Raw genomic sequence first — 22955 nt, forward strand, 5'->3', positions numbered from 1 at the left:
AGCTGGTTGGCTTTTAAAGCTGCCACTTACTCAAGGGACAATTTTGGCAACTCCGTCAGCACGCATGCGTCTGAGACAAGGTGGAGGTATTTCAAGCTGACATGCTTCTCAAAATAGAAAAGTTAACTCATGGTGGCATCATGTTTATGTGGATAACCAGATCTCAGGGTGTGTGAGAGAGTGGGAGTGGGGGGAGCTGGTGAACACTAGCCATGATCATACTCCAGAAAAGGAGCCTAAAGAATAGCCGTACCCCCTCTTGGAATCTAATTAGAAACGCAGGCTGTGGCCCCTCTGACTAATGTAGACAGGACATCTCTCCAAACGCTGGGTACGAAAGAGGACTAACTCACCCTCCTAGAAGGATAAATGCCGAATCTGAATTTTAGCTATTTTGTAGTAACAAAATAAGAATTTACTGAGATACTCATTTGTGTTTAACTTATACTGGAATTCAAAAATATATAAGGACAAACAAGAATGTTTGGTGTTGGGGCTAGAATGTTTCTCGAGGCTTTTCTGCTTATTCTCTTGTCTCAGAGGTCTTAATAGGGGTGGCTTGGTGACAAAAATCCCTTCTCCTGGCCTTGGGGAGTTTCTACTGCCTTTAGTCTCTGCTTACAGGCAACCTTATGACTTTCAGAGACACCCTTTACAAAGTGACATTCCACTTGTTCCCACCAGGACCTGACTACTTATGTGTCCTCCACCTGAGGAGAGCAGTTATTGCTGCGTGGAAATATGAATTAATCTATTGTTCAGAATCACCTCCACCAAAATATAACACCATAGTCCATGTTAGAACTTGTGTGTTTCAGGGTCTGGAATAAGGCCTGTTCTTGGTTCTCAGTTAGATCTAGTAAACTAATGGAGCAAACTTAATGCTTACACCAAAATACCTACAGAGGCCAGACGTGAAGTCCTAGGCAACAGTCAGACCTCAGGTGGATGCCTAAGTCCCCATGTATAGCAGGCAACACTCCTCAGTCAACAGATGTCAAGAGAATATTCGGCATTGCCAAATACTCTCATTTTTCCATGGAAGCCAGAAATCTGGATTTACTCATGAAATTTCCTTTTTTAAAAAAATTTAAGTAGAACACCGGGAGTGGAAACTATTACACAGGGTTACAGTTAGTACCTTTACAGTAGCCTATCAGCTTCTGACCTTTGGCCTCTTCCTGGAGTTAAGGCTAGGCATGGTTAGGGCAATCAGAGCAGGGAGGGAAGTTGCCACGCCCTAAACAGAGACTGGAGTGGGGGTGGGGTGGGAGTGAACCAGAAAGTAGGTAGGAACTCCTGGCTCAGGTGCCTCCCACTGTGAAACCACCATCCTGATAGCAGGGTGGTCCCCAGCCAGAACCAATGGAAACGGACCTGAGGTGCTTTGCTGCGTACCAGACTTCTCACGCCTGACTTGGGAAATTAGGTGGGAGCCCCCAAACTGTGAGAACGCATCAGGAACAATTTCCTAATGGGAAAAGCTAAGAGTGGCTCTACCTGGAAGGCTGACTGTACCTCACAGCTGCTCCTCCACCTTCTCTATCCCACTTGTGAAACTGAGGATTGCTGAAATGGAAGATGTCCAGTTCAAGTGGTCTTCTGCTTCATGAGTTAGAGGGCAACAGCACACACAGAACTGGAAGAGGGGCAGTTTAAGGATGCAGAAGTAAAGACCTCTGGCAAGACCAACAACCCAGGCCTCCCTCTGTGCGGATGCAGGGTTCTAAGTGTGCCCTCCAACGTTTATGTCTTGACTACTCTATCCCCAGGTGCTATCGGGAGATGGGGCCTAACAAGTAGCAATTAGTGAACCAATGTCATCACAGAGACACTGAGGTTGCCTGTGCCTTCCCCTCTCCTGCAAAGGGATGACACAGCAGCAAGCCCTTGCCAGATGTCAGTGTCATGCCCTCTGCCTCCAGAGCTGTGAGCCAAATGTCACTCATCCTGAAATGCTGAGCCTTACTGTAGCCATAGGAAACAGGCTGAGACAATAGGCTCTGCACTTGGCTCATACCCACACCGTCTTTCTCCAGTTTTCTCTCTTAGTCTAAGCCCTGGCACCTTGACGCCTGTGTTCAGAGACCTCATTTGGGAGAATATTTTCGTTACTATAATTCAGGGACCAGTGTGAGGAGGCGGGAAATGAGGGGAGACAGTTGGCATGAGGTTGATCCTCAGGGTGACCACAACCCTTAACCAAAATGCTTGGGACCAGAAGTGTTTGGGGTTTCAGCTTCTCTTTTAGTTCAGAATATTTGCATAATTTATTAGTTATGAATGTTCTGACTTAGCTTAGCTCATGCCTTGCCTCAGGGCTTCTTACCTTCCCTCCTTCCTTCCTTCCTCCTTCCCTCCTTCCTTCCTCCTTCCCTCCTTCCTTCCTCCTTCCCTCCTTCCTTCCTCCTTCCCTCCTTCCTTCCTTCCTCCCTTCCTCCTTCCCTCCCTCCCTCCTTCCTTCCTCCTTCCCTCCTTCCCTCCTTCCTTCCTCCTTCCCTCCTTCCTTCCTCCTCCCCTCCTTCCTTCCTTCCCTCCTTCCTCCTTCCCTCCTTCCCTCCTTCCTTCCTCCTTCCCTCCTTCCTTCCTCCTTCCTTCCTTCCTCCCTCCTTCCTTCCTCCTTCCTTCCTTCCTCCTTCCTTCCTCCCTCCTTCCTTCCTCCCTCCTTCCCTCCTTCCTTCCTCCCTCCCTCCCTCCTTCCTTCCTCCTTCCCTCCTTCCTTCCTCCCTCCCTCCTTCCCTCCCTCCCTCCCTCCCTCTCTCCCTCCCTCCCTCCCTCCTTCCTTCCTTCCTTCCTTCCTGTCCTATTTTCCTGCTTCTTGTGCCTGATTTCTGACCCCAGGAGTGTCCCTCTCTTTCTCCCTTGTTCTCTCCTCCTCCTTCTCTCTCTCCTGAGTCTAGATTTATCCTCCTTAGTCTGTCTGCCTGCCAGCACTACCTATCCCTCTGCTTCCTAGCTATTGGTCACTCAGCTTTTATTAGAGCTATTAGGTACCTTAGGAAGACAAGGTGAAACAAAAGCAACACATCTTTGCCTAATTAAACATACATCATTACACCGTTAACAATGTAGCATAAACAAATGTAACACACCTTCACATAGTCAAAGTCATATTCTGCAGCAATGTAGCACATTTTTGCTTATCACAACAATAGTCCACAAACCTGGCTCCTTCATGCAAGCTTGAATATGGGCAACTCAAAGCCTCACTACTGAATGAGCTCAGATGGACTGTTAAAGTCCCTTCCACACTTCAGAGCTAACCTGGAAAGTCTAGGTTTACACCCTGGATAAATCAGAATGTAGCTTCACTTAATGGAATTCTTCATTCATATTAAGAACTTTTGGTTTTAATTATTCCCTCACACTTGACTGGGGTGAGTCTTTCTTGACGTCCAGGAAGTGCCCATATCTGCTAAGATTTTAGACATAGTGCTGAAACTCAGGCTCAAGAAGAAGAAGAAGAAAGCCCTGGTGATTCAAGAGACTTGCAGGTTCTAGAAGCAAGGATCTCTGGTATGCCTAAAACTGCCATTGCTTCAGTGTGAATGTAGTTAATTAGCGGTTCTTAGGACCGCTGAGCAGAGGACTTGGAAGCCCAGGGTGTGGGGGGGGGGGGGGGGGCGTGTGCGCGCACGTTGGAGGTGACATGAAGGAGGACCTGTGGAAACGCTGCTTCCTCATAGTGCCTGGAACAGGGCAGCACACACGAATGATTTTGGTGCAGTATCCATGCAAGCCAGAGTTAGGAGGCGGAGACTTGCTTAAAGACAAAGTTACTGCCCTTAGCGTCCCCTCCCAAGCAACTTCTGAAAAGACACCTGACCAAAGCTACAGTTGGTGCACGGTATCCTGTAGAGCTGATTGCGTTAAAGAGAAAATGAGGAAACAGGAGCCCCGCCATTGAGGGGACGTCAAATCTTTGGGTCAATCTGCACTTCGACCATCTGCGCTTCGTCAGGGACTGCGCGGCAGCGGGATCATTGACTTCAACCGGTTTGCAAACTTGCGCGCTCCAGGGTGAGTGCTGGGAACTTTGCAGAAGTAGCGCAGGTGAGACAGGGAGGGGAGGGGGAAATGGCTCCAACTCGCTGGGCCCCTCTCCTGGGGGGCTTTGCGGAGAACTGGACCATGCACACAGTTTTTCTGAGCACGCGGCAGATTTGCGGAGGGTATTCTCTGGGGATCACTTGTCTGGCGGGCAGCTCCTTAGAGTCCGCGGCCGGCCAGTTCTGTAGAGAGAACTCTACCGGCTCGCTTCGTGCCGCGGAGAGGGTTGCCCGAACCTCACAGAGCGAACCCAAACCAGGCGGCGAGCCGAGGCAGCCTGCGCGCCCGGGCCTGGAAAGGGCTTTCCCGTGGTGGGCGCGCTCTCCCGCGCGTGGCCCGCTTTCCCCGAGTGGTGCGCACAGCCCCGCCCGGCCTGCTTCTGTCCCTCCCGCTCCTCCCCCTCGAGCTCCTGGACTTTTACTTTCGCTTTCCGTAAAGCTGTCCTAGGCCCTCCCCAGGATCGGACGCAGCCGTGGGCTCCCGCCGGCCACCGTGGGAACGGTAACTTGGGCCCCCGTCGTGGCTTTCCCACCCCTCTTCCGCTAGCTTCCAACACCCGTGCGTCCCGGCCCGGGTTCCCCTCCCTCCCGTAAGCTCGCAGAGCATGGCGTCTAGGCAGGCTGGCGCTGAGGCTGGGGCTCTGCACGCCCCTCCATCGTTGGCTTTCCTCAGCTTGGTTCTCCCTGGGCTTCCTAGCCGGGGGTTTCGCCACATCCGGTTCCATCCCGGATGTAACGTGGAAGGAAGAACTTGTGTAGGGCAGTAGAGACTGTCTTGCTTGGCCTCGGGAGGACTACCTGGTCAGACCAGCAGGGCTGCTTAAGCGCCTGCCTCTTCTGTTCAGTGAGAATCTTGGGCAGTCCTGGCTGACTTGTGCTCAGGGAAGGAGGGAGTTAGAGCGCACAGGTCTTTGACCAAGGCTAAAAGTACTCGGGGGGGGGGGGGGGCGGATCCTTGCATCAGAGCTCTTGTAGGGACTTTGAAGGTGGACACTGAGCAGTGGGGCTCTAGGGGACACCCGACGTTTACCCCTTGGGCTTTGCGGTTTATGGGGAAGGAAGTTTGCTTGTAGATGTACGTGATGTTCCTGAAGTACTTTTCGAGACCTTATCTTGAACTGGATTTACTGTGAGGCCCGGATTTTCTGTTTACAGCCTTATTCTTCCTTCAGAGTTTGGTCAACCTGACCTTACACCCCCTTCCATACTGTTAAGGCCTAACTTTATAATCTGCCACCGTGCAGCCTTAGGCAGGATGTGGGCAAAAAGTCTGGTTACCTCGCCAGGTGAACCTCTGGTGACACTGGTGTGGAGGGTGGCTGCTCTGGACTTGGAGCACTTAGGGAAGAATGTGCTCGGGAAAGAAGCCTGTTTCCTCAGTATCCTGACCCACCTCCGCGTGTCCAGTCTGCTTTCTGCTGCTGGGATAAACACCATGACCAAAAGCAGCTTAGGTAGGAAAAGGTGTATTTCATCTAACTGTTCCTGGTCACAGTCCGTTGGTGAGGATATCTGGGCGGGAACCTGGAGGCGGGAAACTGCTTACTCATTCAGCTAGCTTTCCTACACAGTCCAGACCCAGCAGCCTAGGGATGGTACCACCCACAGTGGGCTGGGCCTTCCAGGCAAGACAGACCCCCCCCCCCCCACACACACACACACACACGCCCACACACACACACGCCCACACACCGAGATGGCCCTGGGCCAGTCTAATCTGGGCTGCTCCTGGAGAGAGATTTCCTTTTCCTGGTGACTCTAGATAGGTCACATTGAGACAATAAAAAGCTAGCCAGCAGCACATTTGGGTCTGGGAGAGCACTTAGGGCAGATGGCATCCCAGCAACCAAAGGGCTTGCAAGTAGGAGCTACCACATCGTAAGACAGGAATTTGGAGTAGCTGGGGAGTGGCCGGACGTATTCTTTTTTTAAAGCATTTCATTTGTATTTTCTAATAATAAAGCTTGCCTGAAGATCAGAGAGTAAAACAACCCCGCTGGTCAGCCTTACAGAGCAGGCAGTGGTAACACACACCTTTAATCCTAGTAGCCATGCTAGGTGCCATAGAAACTGGGTGGTGCATGCCTTTAATCCCAGTGGTGCACACCTTTATTCCCAGCCCTAGAGAGGATTATAAAACAGGAGGAGACAGTTCTCAGACACAGACTCATTCTGAGATTCCTGGAGGCAGGATCGCCATTTCAGGCTGAGGTCTAGGTAAGAGCCAGTGGCTGCCTGTGTTGCTTTTTGGATCTTCAGCTTGAACCCCAATATCTGTCACTGAGCTTTTATTAATTGTGCTTCAAGCAACCTCTTGAGAACTAACATGGGGTCCCATAAGAGCATCCATGAGTAGTGAGTGCTCTGGTGGCTTCCTGCTGGATCCCATCTCTTAAGTCTCACCATCTTTAAGCATTATGTAGGGGACAAGCCTCACACCGCAGGAGCCGCTGAGGGACCAACTACACCCAAACCGTAACAACAAACATCACACATTTTAAGTTGTTTAAAGAGATCTTTGTCTCTTGACAGTGGGCGCGCAATGTCCCTGTGGTGATTGCTCTTTGCAGCCCCTGGAAAGAGGACAGGTACACAAAAGTAAGGCTAGGACACCCCTCGGGCATAGAACCAAGGTGGGATGGCTTTCTGGGAGGGCCTGAGGGTCAGACCAGGAGTCAAAATCAAGAGCTGGCCTCACCCTGGGAATAAAGAAGCTACTGAGTACTTAGCCTTACAGATCAAGAGTCAGGTCCACTGCTGCTGACGTAGGTTGTCAGCAGAGAGGCTGACAACTTAGATTCCTCCCTTTAAGATGTGTTTTAGCTAATGGTTTTGGGCATCTCGGCGTCTGGTCTGCTTGCCCTGTTGCTATGGGCCTGTGGCAGGGCAGAGCATCCTGCCATCGAGAGTGCATGATGGGGTAAAGTTGGTCACTCCCTGGCAGCCAAGGAAATGCTTTAGGTCTTGTCTTAGTCAGTGTTCTGTGGCTGTGAGAAGACCGTGCTGCAGCCAAGGAAAGCATTTAATTGGGGCCCTGCTTATAGTTCAGAGGTGTAGTCCATTGTCATCATGGGTGGTCTGACATGGTGCTGGAGAGGAGACAGCAGGCAGCAGGAATAGAGTGAGACACTGGGCCTGGCTTGAGTACTCAAAACCTCAAAGTCCATGCCCCTTGACATACTTCCTCCAAGAAGGCCACACCCACTCTAACAAGACCACACCTCATTATGCCACTCCCTCTGAGCCTGTGGGGGCCATTTTCATTCAAACCACCACAGGCCTCCAACAGAAAGTGGTGTAGGCATCACGAAGAAGACATGGCAGAAGGGAGTCTCCGGCTGAATCCAATTAGTGCTGACCATTTGCACATTGGTGTGAGGCCACAGTCAGGGTATCTAAGGAAAACTGACTCCCCCTGTCTAGCAGTCAGTAGCTTCTCAGCTAGGAGTGGGTCCCTTCTTATGTCTTCAAGCCTGAGTTTCTCAGCTTTCTGTTGTTCGTGGTCAGCTTACTCTCCACTCCGGAGGCTCCAGCCCATGGTTAACTGGGCCTGTGGCTCTGAGACCTGTGCCTATATAACACATCCTGACACATATTGGTCAGTTTTCCCTCAGTGACCAATACCTCAGAGGACAGCTTAAAGAGAGCCTCCCTTTAGAGCAGTGGTTCTCAGTCTTCCTAATGCTGTGATCCTTTAATATAGTCTCTCATGTGGTGACCCCTCCCCAACCATACGATTATTCCGTTGCTACTTCACAACTGTAATTTTGCTACTGTTATGAGTCATAGTGTAAACATCTGAGGTTGTGACTCACAGGTGGAGAACCACTGCTTTAGAGTGGTTTTTGTCCCTTGGTTCAGAAGGCTCAGTCCACATGAGGTGGAGCACATGGAAGAGGATTGCTACTTCAGTAAAGCTGCTCTCTTTGAGGCAGCCGGAAAGTAAGGAGAAGGTGACAGGGAGGGTCCATGCACACACTACCCTTTAAAGAAACAGTCCCAGTGATCTAGTTCCTCCAGCAAGGCCCCACCTCCGGAAGCTTCCATCTCCCCACCAGCTGAGGACCAAGCCCTCATTCAACACATGAGTCTTGGAGGGAGCATTCCATTTTGAAGTCATAACAGTGGGGTATTCGCTTCATGGCTTTAAAAAGGAAGAGGAAGTGGGTGGGTCTCTGTTTCCCCTGAGGACCCATGAGTGACTGGAGGGCTTCTCCTGGGGCCTCACTTTGGGATGCAGGGCTTCCTGGCAGTAGTGCTAGGGAGCTTTGGGGGAGGGGACACACCAGATCCAAACCAACCACGTCTTGTGCATTTTTTTTTTACTGAGTTAGTGTTTACTATTCAGTCTCGTGGCTTCCTTCTTCTTGTTTCAGGTGTTAGCATTTTAACAGATAATACATTTTCTTCATCCTTCCATTGCTGTTAAAATGTCTTGTTTTGCTCCATCCTTCTAGGGAGGGAACAGAAACTGCCCTCTTAGATTCTCTGCTATGTACACCTGAGAATTTGATCTCTTGGTGCTGGATCCCCATAGACACCTACACTTTCAGGCTGTATTCTGGTCTGTGGGGAGTGGCCAAAGTTGTCACTTCTAGGGCAGGATGAGAGCTGGAACCTACTCTTCTGTAGTCACAAGGACATTCTCTCTCTCTCTCCCTCCCTCTCTCTCTCTCTCTCTCTCTCTCTCTCTCTCTCTCTCTCTCTCTCTCCTTCTCCCTTCCATACTCCTCCCTATGTCCCTATGTGGGATTCCCCTCTGTATGATGTGAATACCATTGGTTAATAAAGAAACTGTCTTGGGCCTACACAGGGAATAGAGGTAGGTGGGGAAAAATGCTGGGAGAAAAGAGGCAGAGTCAAGGGAAGCCATGAAGCTGCTTCCAGAGACAGATGCACTTAAACTTTGCTGGTAGGCCATGACCTCGTGGTGATGCACAGATTAATGGGTTAAATTAATATGTAAGAGTTAGCCAATAAGATGCTAGAGCTAATGGGCCAAGCAGTGATTTAAATAATACAGTTTCTGTGTGATTATTTCTGGAGTCTGGGCGGCCAGGAAACAAACAAGCTGCCTCTCCTTCAACACCTCCCTCTTTCTCTGTTTTTATGGATCTTGGGTTTAACCTTTAAGATTAAATTTGGCAAAAGAGTCAAGGCTTAAACCCATATTTGAGGATAGTCTTTTTCTGGTAGGTCTTAACAAAGATTTGACTGCTTTATTTTGAAGATATTCAAGCACGTGCCTTGCTGAAGACTAAGCTTTAAGTGTGGTGAAGACGGACCGGAAACTGCTGGGTGTCTCTCGAATGTCCGGCCTCTGCTTATCTCCTCTGATGGCATAATCTCTTAAGAAACATTTGGTGTCCTGATCTGAAAGATCTGTGTCCTGACCAGAAAGCCATTGGTCACTGTAGTGGGGAGGCTTGTGATGTGCAGAGTGAGACAGACGGTGTCCATCTGATTTCTGCTGGCCACTGTGGTGTGTCCATCTGATTTCTGCTGGCCACCGTGGTTGTGTGTGTCCATCTGATTTCTGCTGGCCACCGTGGTTGTGTGTGTCCATCTGATTTCTGCTGGCCACCGTGGTTGTGTGTGTCCATCTGATTTCTGCTGGCCACTGTGGTTGTGTGTGTCCATCTGATTTCTGCTGGCCACTGTGGTGTGTCCATCTGATTTCTGCTGGCCACCGTGGTTGTGTGTGTCCATCTGATTTCTGCTGGCCACCGTGGTTGTGTGTGTCCATCTGATTTCTGCTGGCCACTATGGTTGTGTGTGTCCATCTGATTTCTGCTGGCCACTGTGGTTGCGTGTGTCCATCTGATTTCTGCTGGCCACCGTGGTTGTGTGTGTCCATCTGATTTCTGCTGGCCACCGTGGTTGTGTGTGTCCATCTGATTTCTGCTGGCCACTGTGGTTGTGTGTGTCCATCTGATTTCTGCTGGCCACTGTGGTTGTGTGTGTCCATCTGATTTCTGCTGGCCACCGTGGTTGTGTGTGTCCATCTGATTTCTGCTGGCCACTGTGGTTGTGTCCATGATTCTTTCTGACTCAGTTCCTCCTCCACTGCCCGCAAGCCAAGCCTCTCCTCTCATCCTGTCTTCTCCCTCTCTTCCCTTCCCTCCCTTTTCTCTCTGTCTCCTCCTGTCTCTCTTATTTTCTGGAAAGTAACTTCCCAATGACACTTCAGAGCTAGACTCCACAGAGCTGTTGCTTGGCCTCTCTGACACCCTCTCTAGGCTGGATTCCATCTCCAGATGCCATTCATTGTCACGTCCTGGGACTCAAGGTGTTCTATAAAACAGATGTAACCTGCTTCTTTATATAAACACCTTCTTTTCCAACCAGGTGAAGACATCCTTAGGCCATCCCTGATGGTCTGAGACCAGATAAAATCTGCAGTTTGCCGGTTTTCTTGGCTCACTGAAGGCGAGCCCCTGATCTTTTCATGCAGAATGAAACAGGATTTGGTTTGTGAACAAGGATTCCAATATGGGCGCTCCTTGGACCAGCTGCATCTGTTTAGCTAGTTCTCTTCCCATGGGGGTGTTCATTTCTTCCAGCCCTTCCACCCAATTAATATTTATTTCATAAGCACCGTCTGTGTACCAGACGCCTCGGCCACAATGAGTTTATATTGTTCTGCGGGAGCCAAGCAATTAGCACAAACAAATGACAAACACGAGAGCCAAGTAGGCAGTGAGCATCGGGTAAACAGCCAGGTAGTAAATATTTTTGTGTCTGCTCAAAGAGGCAGAACAGGCAGAGAATGAGTAGGACTTACTCATGTAAACAAGCAAGCCAGTCTCCTGACACCTGCCCTAGGTGGTGAGGGGCCTTGAGATCCAGGGAGATGAGAGAAAAGCTGAGCTTTTAAATAGTGAGAATCACCTGAAGATGTGTGTGTGTGCTGTGTATGTGTGAATATCAGCCAAAGGTCAACCTCAGGTGTCATTCGTCAGGAGTCTACCTGTCTTTCTTTTTCACTTTTTTGCAGACAGGGTCTTCTCTCATTGGCCTGGAACTACTGATCCAGCTAAGCCACATGCCTGCATCCCTGGGACTGGGGTTCCAAGTACATGCCGCTCTGCTGGGCTCAATCACGTCCTCCCTCTGCACCCTGCCACTGAGCTGTCTCCTTAGGCCTCTTCAAGAGTCTTTTTAAAAAATAATTTATATTAAAAAAAATAATTTAAAAAAATAAAAAATAATTTATTTTTATTTTGCATTCATTGGTGTTTTGCCTACATGCACATCTGTGTGAGGACGGTGGGTCCCCTGAAATAGTTACAGACAGTTTGAGCTGCCATGTGGGTGCTGGGAATTGAACCTGGGTCCTCTGGAAGAGGAGCTGTGCTCTCAACTGATGAGCCATCCCTCCAGCCACGTGAAGATTCTGGAGCAGGAAAACTGTTTGATGGAAAGCTGCTTGGGTTGACCGTGGAAAGCCACCTACAGTGAAGTTTGACATCCTGTGGCCTGCCAGGACTTTGGGGGCCTTTCTGATTGTTACAAACCGTGACAGGCTTGACACAGTTTGCTGTACACCCCAGATGTTTAGCAGAGCCACGGGTGCTGGAGTGTAAGTTCCGAGGTCAAGGGCTTTGGGTGCTCAGCCACTGGGAGGAGGCCTGCCTGCCGTGTAGTTGGTACTGGTGTTTTTACTACATTGCTGCATTGATGGCACAAGAACTGTAAAGCCTAAACATGCAAGACTGCCCAGTGCTAGGTTTCATTCATTAAGAACTGTGCCACCTAGGGTGCCATTTGAAAACACCAAAAAACAGAGGGCGACAGTTGACAGAGTGCCTGCTGCTCGTGTGTAAAGACCTAAATTCTGTTGATGGGGGCCGCTTGTTTGTTTCCCAGCCCACCGGCAGTTCAGACCTGAAATAATCACACAGAAACTGTATTATTTAAATCACTGCTTGGCCCATTAGCTCTAGCTTTTTATTGGCTAACTCTTACATCTTAATTTAACCCATTTCCATCAATCCGTGCATCACCACGAAGTCATGGCCTCCCAGTAAAGTTTTAGCCCATCTATCTCCAGCAGAGGCTCTATGGCTTTTCCCTGGCTCTGCCTCCTTTCTCCCGGCATTCAGTTTAGTTTTCCCCTCCTAGCTCTGTTCCCCTATAGCTCTATTATAGGCCCAAGGCAGTTCCTTATTAACCAGTGATATTCACAGTATACAGAGGGGGAATCCCACATCAAAATTCAGTTCCTGAAACCCACAAAGAAAGTCAGGAGCCGTGGTACACACTTCTAAGCCCAGCACTTGGGAGACAGAGGATGGTGGATCTTTGGGGTTCACTGGCCAGCCAGCCTGCCCTAACAGGGGAGACCCAGGCCAGTGAGGGAGATGTCTGAGAAAACAAGGGGGACAGTGCCTAGGGAATGACCTGTGGCTTCCACATGCACAGGCACACACACGTGTTCACTTGCACACACATGAGCGCACACATCACAAAGCCATGGTGCCTTTTGACATCTATTTCTCTGATTTGATTTTTTCCTCCTAGATGGCAGATGACCAGAACTGTGTTGCGGAACTGGAAAATGTAGATTCTTCCAGTGAAGACTCAGTTGATGCTAAGCCAGACCGTACCAACATCATCTCATCAATTATGCGGTATGTTTTCTTCGTTGCTGTACCCATCACCCCTCAGCCGTGTGGGCCTAATTCCCACCTGCCGTCTCCACCTACATAGGGGGAGGGGGCATTCAGCAAAGGAGGTTTGTGCTATGTGTGTGCGTGCATGGAAGTGGTCTGCATAGTAGGGACTCTGTCGGTTAGGCAGGTCCAAGAAGGGGAGGCTTCCTGCTCAGCAGCCGTGTGTTCGAGGGATAATTCCCAGTGATGAAAGGCTGCTCTCGGGAGTCCTGCAGGGCAAGGTGGGGGCTGCCGATGTTAGTTGGTGAGGAGCATGGCTTAAAGGGCAGAATTCGGGTTCTAGGAACAGCGGGTACCAGAATGACCGGCTCCTTGGGTGAAACTGGTGCCACCCGTGCTCAGGGCCCTGGCTTTCTTGAGTCTACGTCTGGCATGTCATTTGATATTGATATTAATTACACTTAATCCATGGATATTCTAGGAGGCTTTATGCCCCCCACCCCCCACCCCAGCTGCCCTAATTAAGAACTGGATTACCCACTCACCTTTCCTGTAAGGCTGGAAAGATTCTCAGGGCCGGTTTGAGGGGAGAAACCTCCTTTGCTCCAAATGCCTGGATGGGACTTTGGCCCCAAAGTTAAGGCCTTCGCATCCTTTTGCTCTCTTGCATTCTGGCCACTAGATGGCAGAACCGCATTGTTCTATTTCCCTGTCAGTGGCCCTGAATTAACTGAACTGCCCTTTACTTAAAGTTTATATATTAAAATGTTTTTCTGTATTTCTGATTATTGAAAAACATTTATGAAACACAGAAAAGCACAAAAGGAAAAACACAAAATATAGTTTTAAGACTTATAAAGCATGGCTCTTAAGCTCTCCAGAAGAAATCAGTATGACGATCCACATTAAATATGGACCACAGTGACTGCTAAGTGGCTAGAGCCAACCAGCTGCCGTCTGTGTGAGTCGTGTAGTCTCTGAGGGCCATGAGTTAAGTTTTTGTAAAATGCTTGGGCATAGCCACAGAAAATAGAATCCTAATTGCTGAGCTGTGGGCTAGGAGCTAGGACAGGCTGGGGAAGGACAGAGGAACTGAGATTTTAGTTTTCAGGGAATCGCCAGGGGGCGCTGGAGGCCAGGCAAGATGGAAATGGTCAGGCCATGGCAGTGACAGGGTCTGCTTGGAAAAGTATGGAAGCCCCTGGAGAGGCCTGAGTACTGAAAGTCTCGGGTGGTCCAGACCTTAGAGCAGCCTCATATCCTGGAAAACATTGTTTTCCCGCATGTCACCTGCAAAGTCCAAAGCTTGCCCGAGGCCCACATGAGGCAGAGTTAAACAGAACACAGCCAAGTAGCTAACAGACTGCACACCGAGTCAGTCCCCTAGGCTTCTCCGGGCCTCACGTGTCCCTGACGAGGCCCCTGTGCCCGTCTAGCTCTCTGTGAAAGAGGGCAGGGGCAGAAGCTGCCTCGGAATCTGATAAACTCCCTTTCTGCAGGATCAAGTCACATGGCTTTCAGCCTTCATCCCCCGCGGAGTATTTAATAATACCACCTGGTTATAATGATTTTTTTCCAGCCTGGAGTTTGGGTTTCTCTACTAGTGTGTGTTATATAGAAACAGTTCCCTATTTTAAAATGTGTTCCTTGTGTAATTATAAGAAAGATCACTCAGGGGAAAAGGAGGGAAGTTCAGAGGGAACGATGCTTGGGAGTTAAAAGACAAAAAAAAAAAAAAAAAAAAAAAAAAAAAAAAAAAAAAAAACGCCAAACTGCGTCCAAAGATGTCCCAGAGACTGCTGAATCAAGCTGGAGCATGCTCCCGTGAAGGCAGGGGCACCCACTGACCCAAAGAGGCCAGGAATGAGCATCCTAAAAGATAGGAACATTAAATTATATCCACAGCTTTTAGTTTCCAGCTTAAAAACCTTTCCATTGAGCTCCAGAATACTGGGTACCTGCATTCAAGTTTTGCTTTAAGGTAGTAACAATTGGGTGCTGAACTGGCAGCTCAAAGATCTCATGCAACTGCTGGCGGAGGTTCAGTGGGATCGACAGCCTGCGTTCAGATCCTGGCCTGGTCTCCTACTCACTGACTGAGGGACATGAAAACCGTGCGGTCACCTTAGTCCCCATTTCTTCTTACCCTTCCTACTCACTGGATTGAGAATTTAATAAGGCAACGCAGCTTCTTAAATTCCCAAACGTACCTGGTGAGGAAGTAATAGTAGACTCTAGAAGGAAACTTCCTGATGGGGTGATTTGTCTATGGACAAGGAAAACAAGATCATTGTCGCCCAGCAGGACTACAGTGGAGACACAGGTCTAACCTGGGGTGCAATGCCTCCAGCCAGACGTCACGTGCCACCCACAGCTGCCGACTACACCGGTCCCCCCACAGCACAGCAAATGGTTTTTTCATGCTCATTGCTCTTTCTCTGTGTCCCCAGCTAAGGGACAGTGTGTGGACAGCTGCTGCAGTGGGCAGGCAATGACCCACTAGAAAAGAGATCCAAGGGCACCTTTCAGGAGCCCTGAGCCACAAAGTGCTGGGTCCTAGAGTCCAGAGTATGGGGCTATAGCTCCTACGCATGCGGCGCTCACCCAGGGACTTTAGCTTCGCTCTCGTCTGTGGGAGACAATATAAGGAAATAGGAAAAGGAAGTATAAATAATCAGGTTTCATATTGCCTTCGTCTGTTCCCTTTGACTATCACAGAATGCCCGGGATGGGGTAATTCGTACAGAGCAGGTTTCTTTAGGTCCATGGTCAAGGGATAGGAAGGCCAAGCACAGGATGCCAGCATCACCCTCGTGTGTAAGGGCCTTGTACTGCTCCCACGGTCAGACCCTAGAGAACTGCGTGGTCACCTCTGGAAGGTCCTTCCACCTGTTAATAACTTCCATGGACACGTGTGTCTGGGCAGGAACAGGACACATCCACACGGGGATGGAAACTTACACACCACTAATCAGAGAAAGAACAACCCGTCCCCTCTGAAATAAACGAATGTAGTACCGCAGGGCTGAACCCCACACTCGCCAGCATCTGCCTAGCAGGGTCCTGGTAGGGAGTGTATGCGTTGCCCAGCGGGAGGTGAAAAGTGTAGATTAGGAGGTCAGGATTGGAGGCTGGAGTTACAGCGCAGCACATGAAGGCATTTCCTGTCGACCCAGAGGACTGGCGTCAGATGCCATGAGCCCCACGTGGTGGAAGGAGAGAACTTGTAAGTTGGTCTCTGGCCTACACACACACACACACACACACACACACACACACACACACACGAGGTGGGGGGCCTTCAGTCCTCTGCCCACCTTGCTGTCTTCTGCTCCACTTACCTGTGCTAATTGAAGAGAACCCTGTGTATTTATTTCTTCCCTGAATGATTTTTTTTCCCCTTAAATCTTTTGATAATTTACTGTCGGTGGTCTGTCTTCCCATCCTTTAGTCAGAGAGAGACAAGCGGAGGCTCACGTTTGGAGAAAAGGGAGGTGTTCTTCCCTTCGTACTCTTGGAAGCTCACCTTGCTACCTTGCATCTGTATTTTGCAAAGTGAGAGAAAGTTGTAAAGAGCTGAGTGTCTTGTTCACAGCTCAGGAGGGCGGGGAGCCACAGGGACAATGTGACCACCACCCTCAACTGGTCCCCAGGCCGTGTTTGCAGCCCTGGGCCAAGCCCTGGGGAAGCTGTGCCTTTGGGTCCTTATAGGTCTGCCTTTTCCCAGTTGCATTTGAAAGGCTGACGCTGGGATGCTGATGGCTTCTGGACCACTCCCTCATGCGAGGTCATGGCCACCTGCCTCCTCTGAGAATGAAGGGACTTTGTAAAGCCCTGGAAGTGTTTGTTAATTTTAACCTCCCCTGACTTCCTTTAGAAGGAAAATCCAACCTTGTGAGCCTGGACTGTTGGGTTCCCCAGGAGCTCACCTCCTACTCTTGCACATTTACAACCCTATCTAGTTTTGCAGACTGTGTTGTTCACAGCCTGTTGTAGACTGGTGCCGGGGTGGGCAGGCTGTCGTGCGTGTGTGAACACGCTTGCGCGGGCATGCTGTAGTCTGTTGACACTCGGCCCTTTGTTCAGCCATTCGCATCGTACTCAGTTTTCATTCTGGAAGATGGTCTGCTGGCTGCATGTTCGTGGAAGTCTGGGTCCCCCCAACATGTATCCCACTCTTTGAATTCAGTACTTGTCACTCTGTCCATAGGGAGCTGTCCCCGGGATGGGGTGGGGGCCTCAGTGTGGAGGCTGGCCATTTTTGCCTGTCAGCAGAGAAGCCAGAGGCCAGTGTGACCTTCCCAGCCCCAGCTTGAATGTCCTATGGAAAACTCCAGCTGCTGATTCAGTCCCGGGCCCTCAGGGCTTTAGCCTGTGCCAGGCTCCTGTCGCCAGCTGAGCTCCAAGCATGTTGAGTTTTTACTACTACCGAGAAGGCGGCAACTCACTCCCGGTAGTCTCACAGGGAACCCTGGTGCTGCTGCAGAGGGGACAGCTTCCTGACGGGGATACCAGGTACCTCTCTGCTCCCCCCTTTCGGCACTCTGGCCTGCCTCTACTGTGGTGTGGGGAAAAGACTGTGGGGATGCCCTCTGTTGGAATGTTCAAACCATGAATGAATCATCCCCAAAATATTTAGACAAAGCGGTAACAAAAGCCAGAGCCCCAGTTCCAAATACAACAGCAGCAGGGAGCTCTCTGTGCCTGGTGCTGTGTTTACCGTGTGCCGAGGGACGTCTGCAGGACTGGGCGACTGCCCGATTCAGGGAAGCACTTTAGAAAATAGATAGGCAGGGGTTTGTGTACTTATATTTCCTTCCAAATGTAGAAAGGCATAATTCACATTTTGAGCAGCTCAGGGGATGTGTAAGAGGATAAAACCTGTATTTATCTACTCCAGTGATGGGGAAAATTATACTGGCACCCAGAGTGGATTGTAAAAGTCCGCTGTGCTCTGAGGTTTCTCCATCCCTAGTCGAGCAAGCAGAATACTGTTTGGATCCCATAATGTCATCTGGTAATAGTTGCTAAAGCTCCTGCATGCAGCCCCTTTTATAGAAGTAACCTGCAGGGGTTGTGTTGTCTTTTCTTTTTTTTTTTTTTTTAACTCATGGAAATGACTGAGTTGGCCTCACACTGGAATCTGACACAGTGAGAAATGGCTTTCTGCTTGAGAAGCCTGGATAATCCGGTGGCTTCCCGGTAATCAGTGCCGGTGTTATCTGCTCCTGGAAGAGCACTGGGGCTATCTGGGGTCTGTGTTAGCACCAAGATGGAAGGCTGGTTAGGCAGCTGTGAGTGTGTGCATGTGTGTGTGCGTGTGCATGTGCGTGTGTGCATGTGCGTGTGTCCCGTGTGATTTGTCCATCCCATGGCATCAGCACGTCCTTTGGCACACTGTAGTCGTTGTACCAGGATCTTGTCTGCTGTGATCTCGATTGTCTGGCCAAAGCACAGTGATTTAGTGCCCAGATTTGTTTTGATTTTTTTTTTTTTAATCTGCAGCCAATTGTGGAACACTCAAGCTTTTAAGAGGATTTAGGACTTTTGATTCACTAGTCTGTTTTATCCTGGATTTTGTACTTAAATATGACAGCCTCCAAACAAGAATCCTGGGTTTCCTGGGGGGGGGGGGTCTTCTGCATGTAAAAAGAGCCAAGATAAAGGTTAGACTTTAGCAGCAGAGAATTAAGAAAGGTGAAGGAAGAGGTGAGAAGGATGTGGGGGTGGGGGTGGGTGGGAATGGGTGTGATAGGCCTGGAATGGGAAGTGATAAAAGCTGGCTTAGAAAATTCTCAGCCAGCAACCTACGGCGGTGGGTAAAGTGCCTGCTGCTCAAGCCTGGGGACCTGAGTTTGAGTCCCCAGCACCTGTGTAAATCTGTGTCTAGAAAAAAGAAAACCAGCTGGGCAATGGCGACTCTCGCTTTTGATCCCAGCACTTGTGAAGCAGAGGCAGGTGGATCTCTGTGAGTTCCAGGACAGCCTTGTCTACAGAGTGAGTTCTAGGACAGCCAGAGCTACACAGAGAAACCCTTAAAAGACCCCAGGTTTGGGGAAACTCTTACTCAAGTATCGGGTTAACACGACCCCTCCCCCCAGTAACTCACAAGAAACCGTCCTTGCTGTAATCACCCGAGGTTTATTGACAGGTCAGGAACCAGTGCACTGGGGCTGAGACTCATAACCCACTCGGGAGGAGTTGGCCTTCAGTAACTAGGAGAAGGGGTTTTTAAGGGAAGAAACCACAACCCAGTAATCCAAAGGAGGGCGTCATTGAAAATTCTGAAAATACCAGTGATAATCACAAGGGGGTAACTCCCTGTTTCTCAAGATTATTCTCAAGATTATAATCTAACTTTATCTTCAGCTAGTTCCTGAAACAGAGTCATTGAACCTAGATTTTTGGCTAGATTTTTCCTGCTAGAGGGGTCTGGATTTATCCAGGTCTTTCATCTCCCCACTTCTTCTAGTACCTAGTTCTAATCATAGAACTAAATTTCAGTATCTTCTTGACTTTGTAAAGCGCTGTATTGGTGGCATAACATCAAAATCTGAACAGCACTTATTTTTCTTTAATGAAGGTAATTAGTTTATTTAATATACATGGACCTATAATCAGTAGCAGAAGCAAAATTAGGAATGGTCCCATAAAGGAAGATATCAGAGTAATCATCCAAGGAGATCTATTAAACCAGCTCTCAAACCCTCCCTGATGTGCTTCTCTGTCTCTTTGTCTTTTGTCTAACCTTTCTCTAAGTTTACTCATGGAGTCTTTAATTACTCCTGAATGGTCCACATAGAAACAACATTTCTCTCTGAGAGTAGTGTATAATCCTCCGTCTTTTAAGAATAACATATCTAATCCCCTTCTATTCTGTAAGACCACTTCTGAGAGGGAAGTTAATGACTCTTCAAGTTTGGAAATAGATTGTTCTAGAGCCCTCAAATCTTCATCCATGGCTATTCTTAATTCATTAAAGTACTGAGGGGCCCGTATTAGGGCAGCGGTACCTGTCCCAACACCGGCAGCTACCCCAAGGCCCAGGATTACTGCTAGTGTCAGAGAAATAGGTTCTTGTCGAAAGCGAGTTTGGTGCTTGTCAAACTCATCTTTAAGCATGTTAGCTGGATGATAAAAGACCCTTGGTACCAGTTGTACAAGCACACAGTAGTCTTTGGTATCATTAAAGATCGATGTCGACATGCAAGGCCTGTATTATAAGCCCACCATTTATCTAAACCAGGAACCAAGTACCCGGTGTCAGGAGTCTTAGGGCTCTTAAGAGTCTCATTACACAAATGTTTGTAGACAGCCGGTGGACTTCCCACGCTTGACCCTATACCTGTAACCTCAGTAAGAGTCAGCCTATAATTTGTCCCCCAAACACAAACATCTCGACTGGTGGTGGTGTTAAAAGCCCCTGAAACTGCAATTCGTCAAGAGTATCAATATGGCCCTTTCCAACGAGGCTCAAGATTCCCAACTCGATGCCGCCAGATAAAAATGTCGTCCTCGCCGGGCGTTGGTGGCGCACGCCTTTAATCCCAGCACTTGGGAGGCAGAGGCAGGCGGATCTTTGTGAGTTCAAGACCAGCCTGGTCTACAAGAGCTAGTTCCAGGACAGGCTCCAAAACCACAGAGAAACCCTGTCTCGAAAAACCAAAAAAAAAAAAAATAAAAAACGTCGTCCTCTCCTTGGTACTGTGAGTCTTCAGCGTACATACTTCTTTTAGTTGTTTCCAGATCTGGCGTCTCACCATTTCAAGGGCCTTTAGGCGGGCAAATAAAGGTCTTCAGCCACGAAACTGCTGCCGTCCCTATACCAGCTCCGACTCTTGGGCCAAAGCTGATCCTTCAGAACATTTCAGGTACCAGCTTCTTCTGCCAAAAGTCAGCGCAGTGATGGGTAGGTGAGGTGCCGTCAGTCTCAGGCAGTAGGGTAGCAGGGGGGGTGAAGGTCACTGGTTCAGTCAACAAAAGGCTTTAATCACCCTCCGGCCTGGTTTGAGTAAAGCTGATCTTGGCCTTCAACTTTGTTAACAAGTCTCTTTCTAATAAAGGGACACTCAGGGATAACCAGGAAGGAATGAGTCACTTGTCCTCTCCCCAAATCTACAGTTCGTAAGGTGGTCCACAGATACTGTTTCTGTCCAGTTGCTCCAGTTACTATAGTCTTTGTATTCTTTAGCTTCCCCAATGGTTGTTTCAGCACAGAGGGCTCAACCCCTATGTCCACTAGAAAATCCATAGGGGTTCCCTCCACAGTCAGGGTTACCCTAGGCACGGGGGAGGGCATCCGAGCCCCGTCCCCTCTAATCATCTTCTTCTAGGGCCAGTACCTTAGAGGCCCTTCCTTTCTTCTTTGGGCATTCTCTTGCCCAATATCCTTTTTCTTTGCAATAAGCACATTGGTCTTTGTCTAAGGGGTGTCTCTGCCTGTCTTCACTCATCTTTGGTCTTCTGTTGCCCAGGTTCTATCTGCCTAGGTCCTGTCTTCCCTTTCTCTTCTACCACTGTGGCCAAAATTCTATCAAATTTCTTTCTTGTCTATGATCCCTTTGGTCCTCTCTTTTTTCTGCCTCCCACCCCTCTCTCTCTCTTTTATATATAAAATTTTTATTCCTCAGTCTCTCACTTATGAAACACTTTCTCTGGCTCCTTAACCAAATCCTGCAAGATATAATCCTGCAACCCTTTTAACTGCTGTAATTTTTCTTAATATCTGATGCTGACTGTCCTATGAAGGCCATAGCTACCGCTGACCCTCAGAGGTTGGGTCAAAGGGAAGATAACGCCTGTAAGCCTCCTTTAAGCACTCAAGAAACACAGATGGTAGTTCAACCAGCCCTGAAGAACCTCTCTTACCTTGGCCAAATTAGTGGGGCGTCTTGCGGCCCCTCGAAGATCTGTCATGAGAGCCCTGTGGTGATGGACTATCAGTTGTTCCCTACCTGCTTTAAGTTTGACTTTGAAAACATACACAGGGAACTAGATAAGGCCCATTTCTGTATATACATTTTTTTTTACCAGAATCTCTTTTCTGTCTTAAACAACATACCAAAAATTTCTCTTGCTTTTTAGACAACATACCTCCCTCAGCTCACCTCAAGTGCCTAGCTGGCCCACAGGTGACCAGGGTGCTCACCCAGCCAAACTGGAGGTACTAGGCAGTTAGCCCGAGTCCTGACTTCATAGGTTTACCCTCAGCCAAGTGCTATGAAGAGCGCAGGAGTTCAGGACCAGCCAAGGGAACAACACGTGGAGATAAGAGTCCAGAGAGGGAGGTCAGGTGGGGGAGGAGAGAGAGAGAAATGCATTTTCCCTCTAGCAGGGCAGATGGTGACTCTGTAATTGAGGTCAGGTGATGTGTGATGCACACACTAAAACAGATGAGACCCAGAACGGTGGGTAGAAGAGGGGTTGGTAGCCCTAATGACCTGAAGGAGCTATGGTGTTGACAGAGGTTTCTGTCCTTCCCTGTCCTGCAGCTGTTCAGTCCCAAAGAAACACACAGAAGCCTACATTCATTATAAACTGGTTGGCCTATTAGCTCAGGCTTCTTATTAATTAGTTCTTAGATCTTAAATTGGCCCATTATTCTTGTCTGTGTTAGCCATGTGACTTGGTACCTTTGTCAGTTTGGTGTTCTCATCTTGCTTCCTCTGTGTCTGGGTGACAACTGCAGACTGAGCCTTTCCTCTTCCCAGAATTCTCCTGTTCTGGTTTCCCCACCTACACTTCCTACCTGACTACTGGCCAATCAGCATTTTATTAAAATACAAGTGACAAATCTTTACAAAGTACAAGACTGTTGTCCCACAGCACCCCCCCCCCTTTTTCCAAAACAAGAACTCTGAATCAGATCTCCTTTGTTTAGCTTTTTTTTCCTGACCATTATCCATAACAACTTGCAACCAACATTCTAAACAAAAGCAAACATCCATAATCCATTTGGGGGGGGGTGTGGGTGTAGTTTTCCAGGCTAGTTCCTGCTGATTGGGGGCACTGATAATCTTATGGGGACTTAAAGAAAATTTAATATTATGATGAAGTCCTGACTGGAGTATTCTGTGAGGCTTGATCATCTCAGCCAGCAACCTTGAATCTGTTGTGGATGTAGAACTCGGACATCTGGGCCATCCGCTCCTATTGGAGATTTCTCAGAAGGTCTTCCTAGATCAAACCTCATTTTTTTTTAACCCAGAATGAATCCACAGCCTCTCATTTCCTGTAGAAACAAAACTCTTCTCTAAAGTAACATATTTTTTGACTTAAAATTTGAAGTCAA

The 22955-nt window shown here is 48.8% G+C and overlaps 1 protein-coding gene across 4 annotated transcripts in view; it reads left to right on the forward strand.

Moving 5' to 3' along the window:
- The first annotated feature begins 3833 nt into the window (after window positions 1-3833).
- Casp7 (caspase 7) overlaps window positions 3834-22955 on the forward strand; it is a 34565-nt gene continuing 15443 nt past the window's right edge. The window contains exons 1-3 of one of the 4 annotated variants that reach the window (XM_075974497.1): window positions 3882-4020; window positions 12573-12682; window positions 20401-20535. In XM_075974497.1, coding sequence (XP_075830612.1) covers window positions 12573-12682; window positions 20401-20535 — 245 coding nt within the window. In that variant the 5' untranslated portion in view covers window positions 3882-4020. The other 3 variants (XM_075974495.1, XM_075974499.1, XM_075974498.1) reach the window with 3 other exon arrangements.

The sequence above is a fragment of the Microtus pennsylvanicus genome, chromosome 5 (assembly GCF_037038515.1).
Source record: "Microtus pennsylvanicus isolate mMicPen1 chromosome 5, mMicPen1.hap1, whole genome shotgun sequence".
In the NCBI taxonomy this organism is placed as follows: Eukaryota; Metazoa; Chordata; class Mammalia; order Rodentia; family Cricetidae; genus Microtus; species Microtus pennsylvanicus.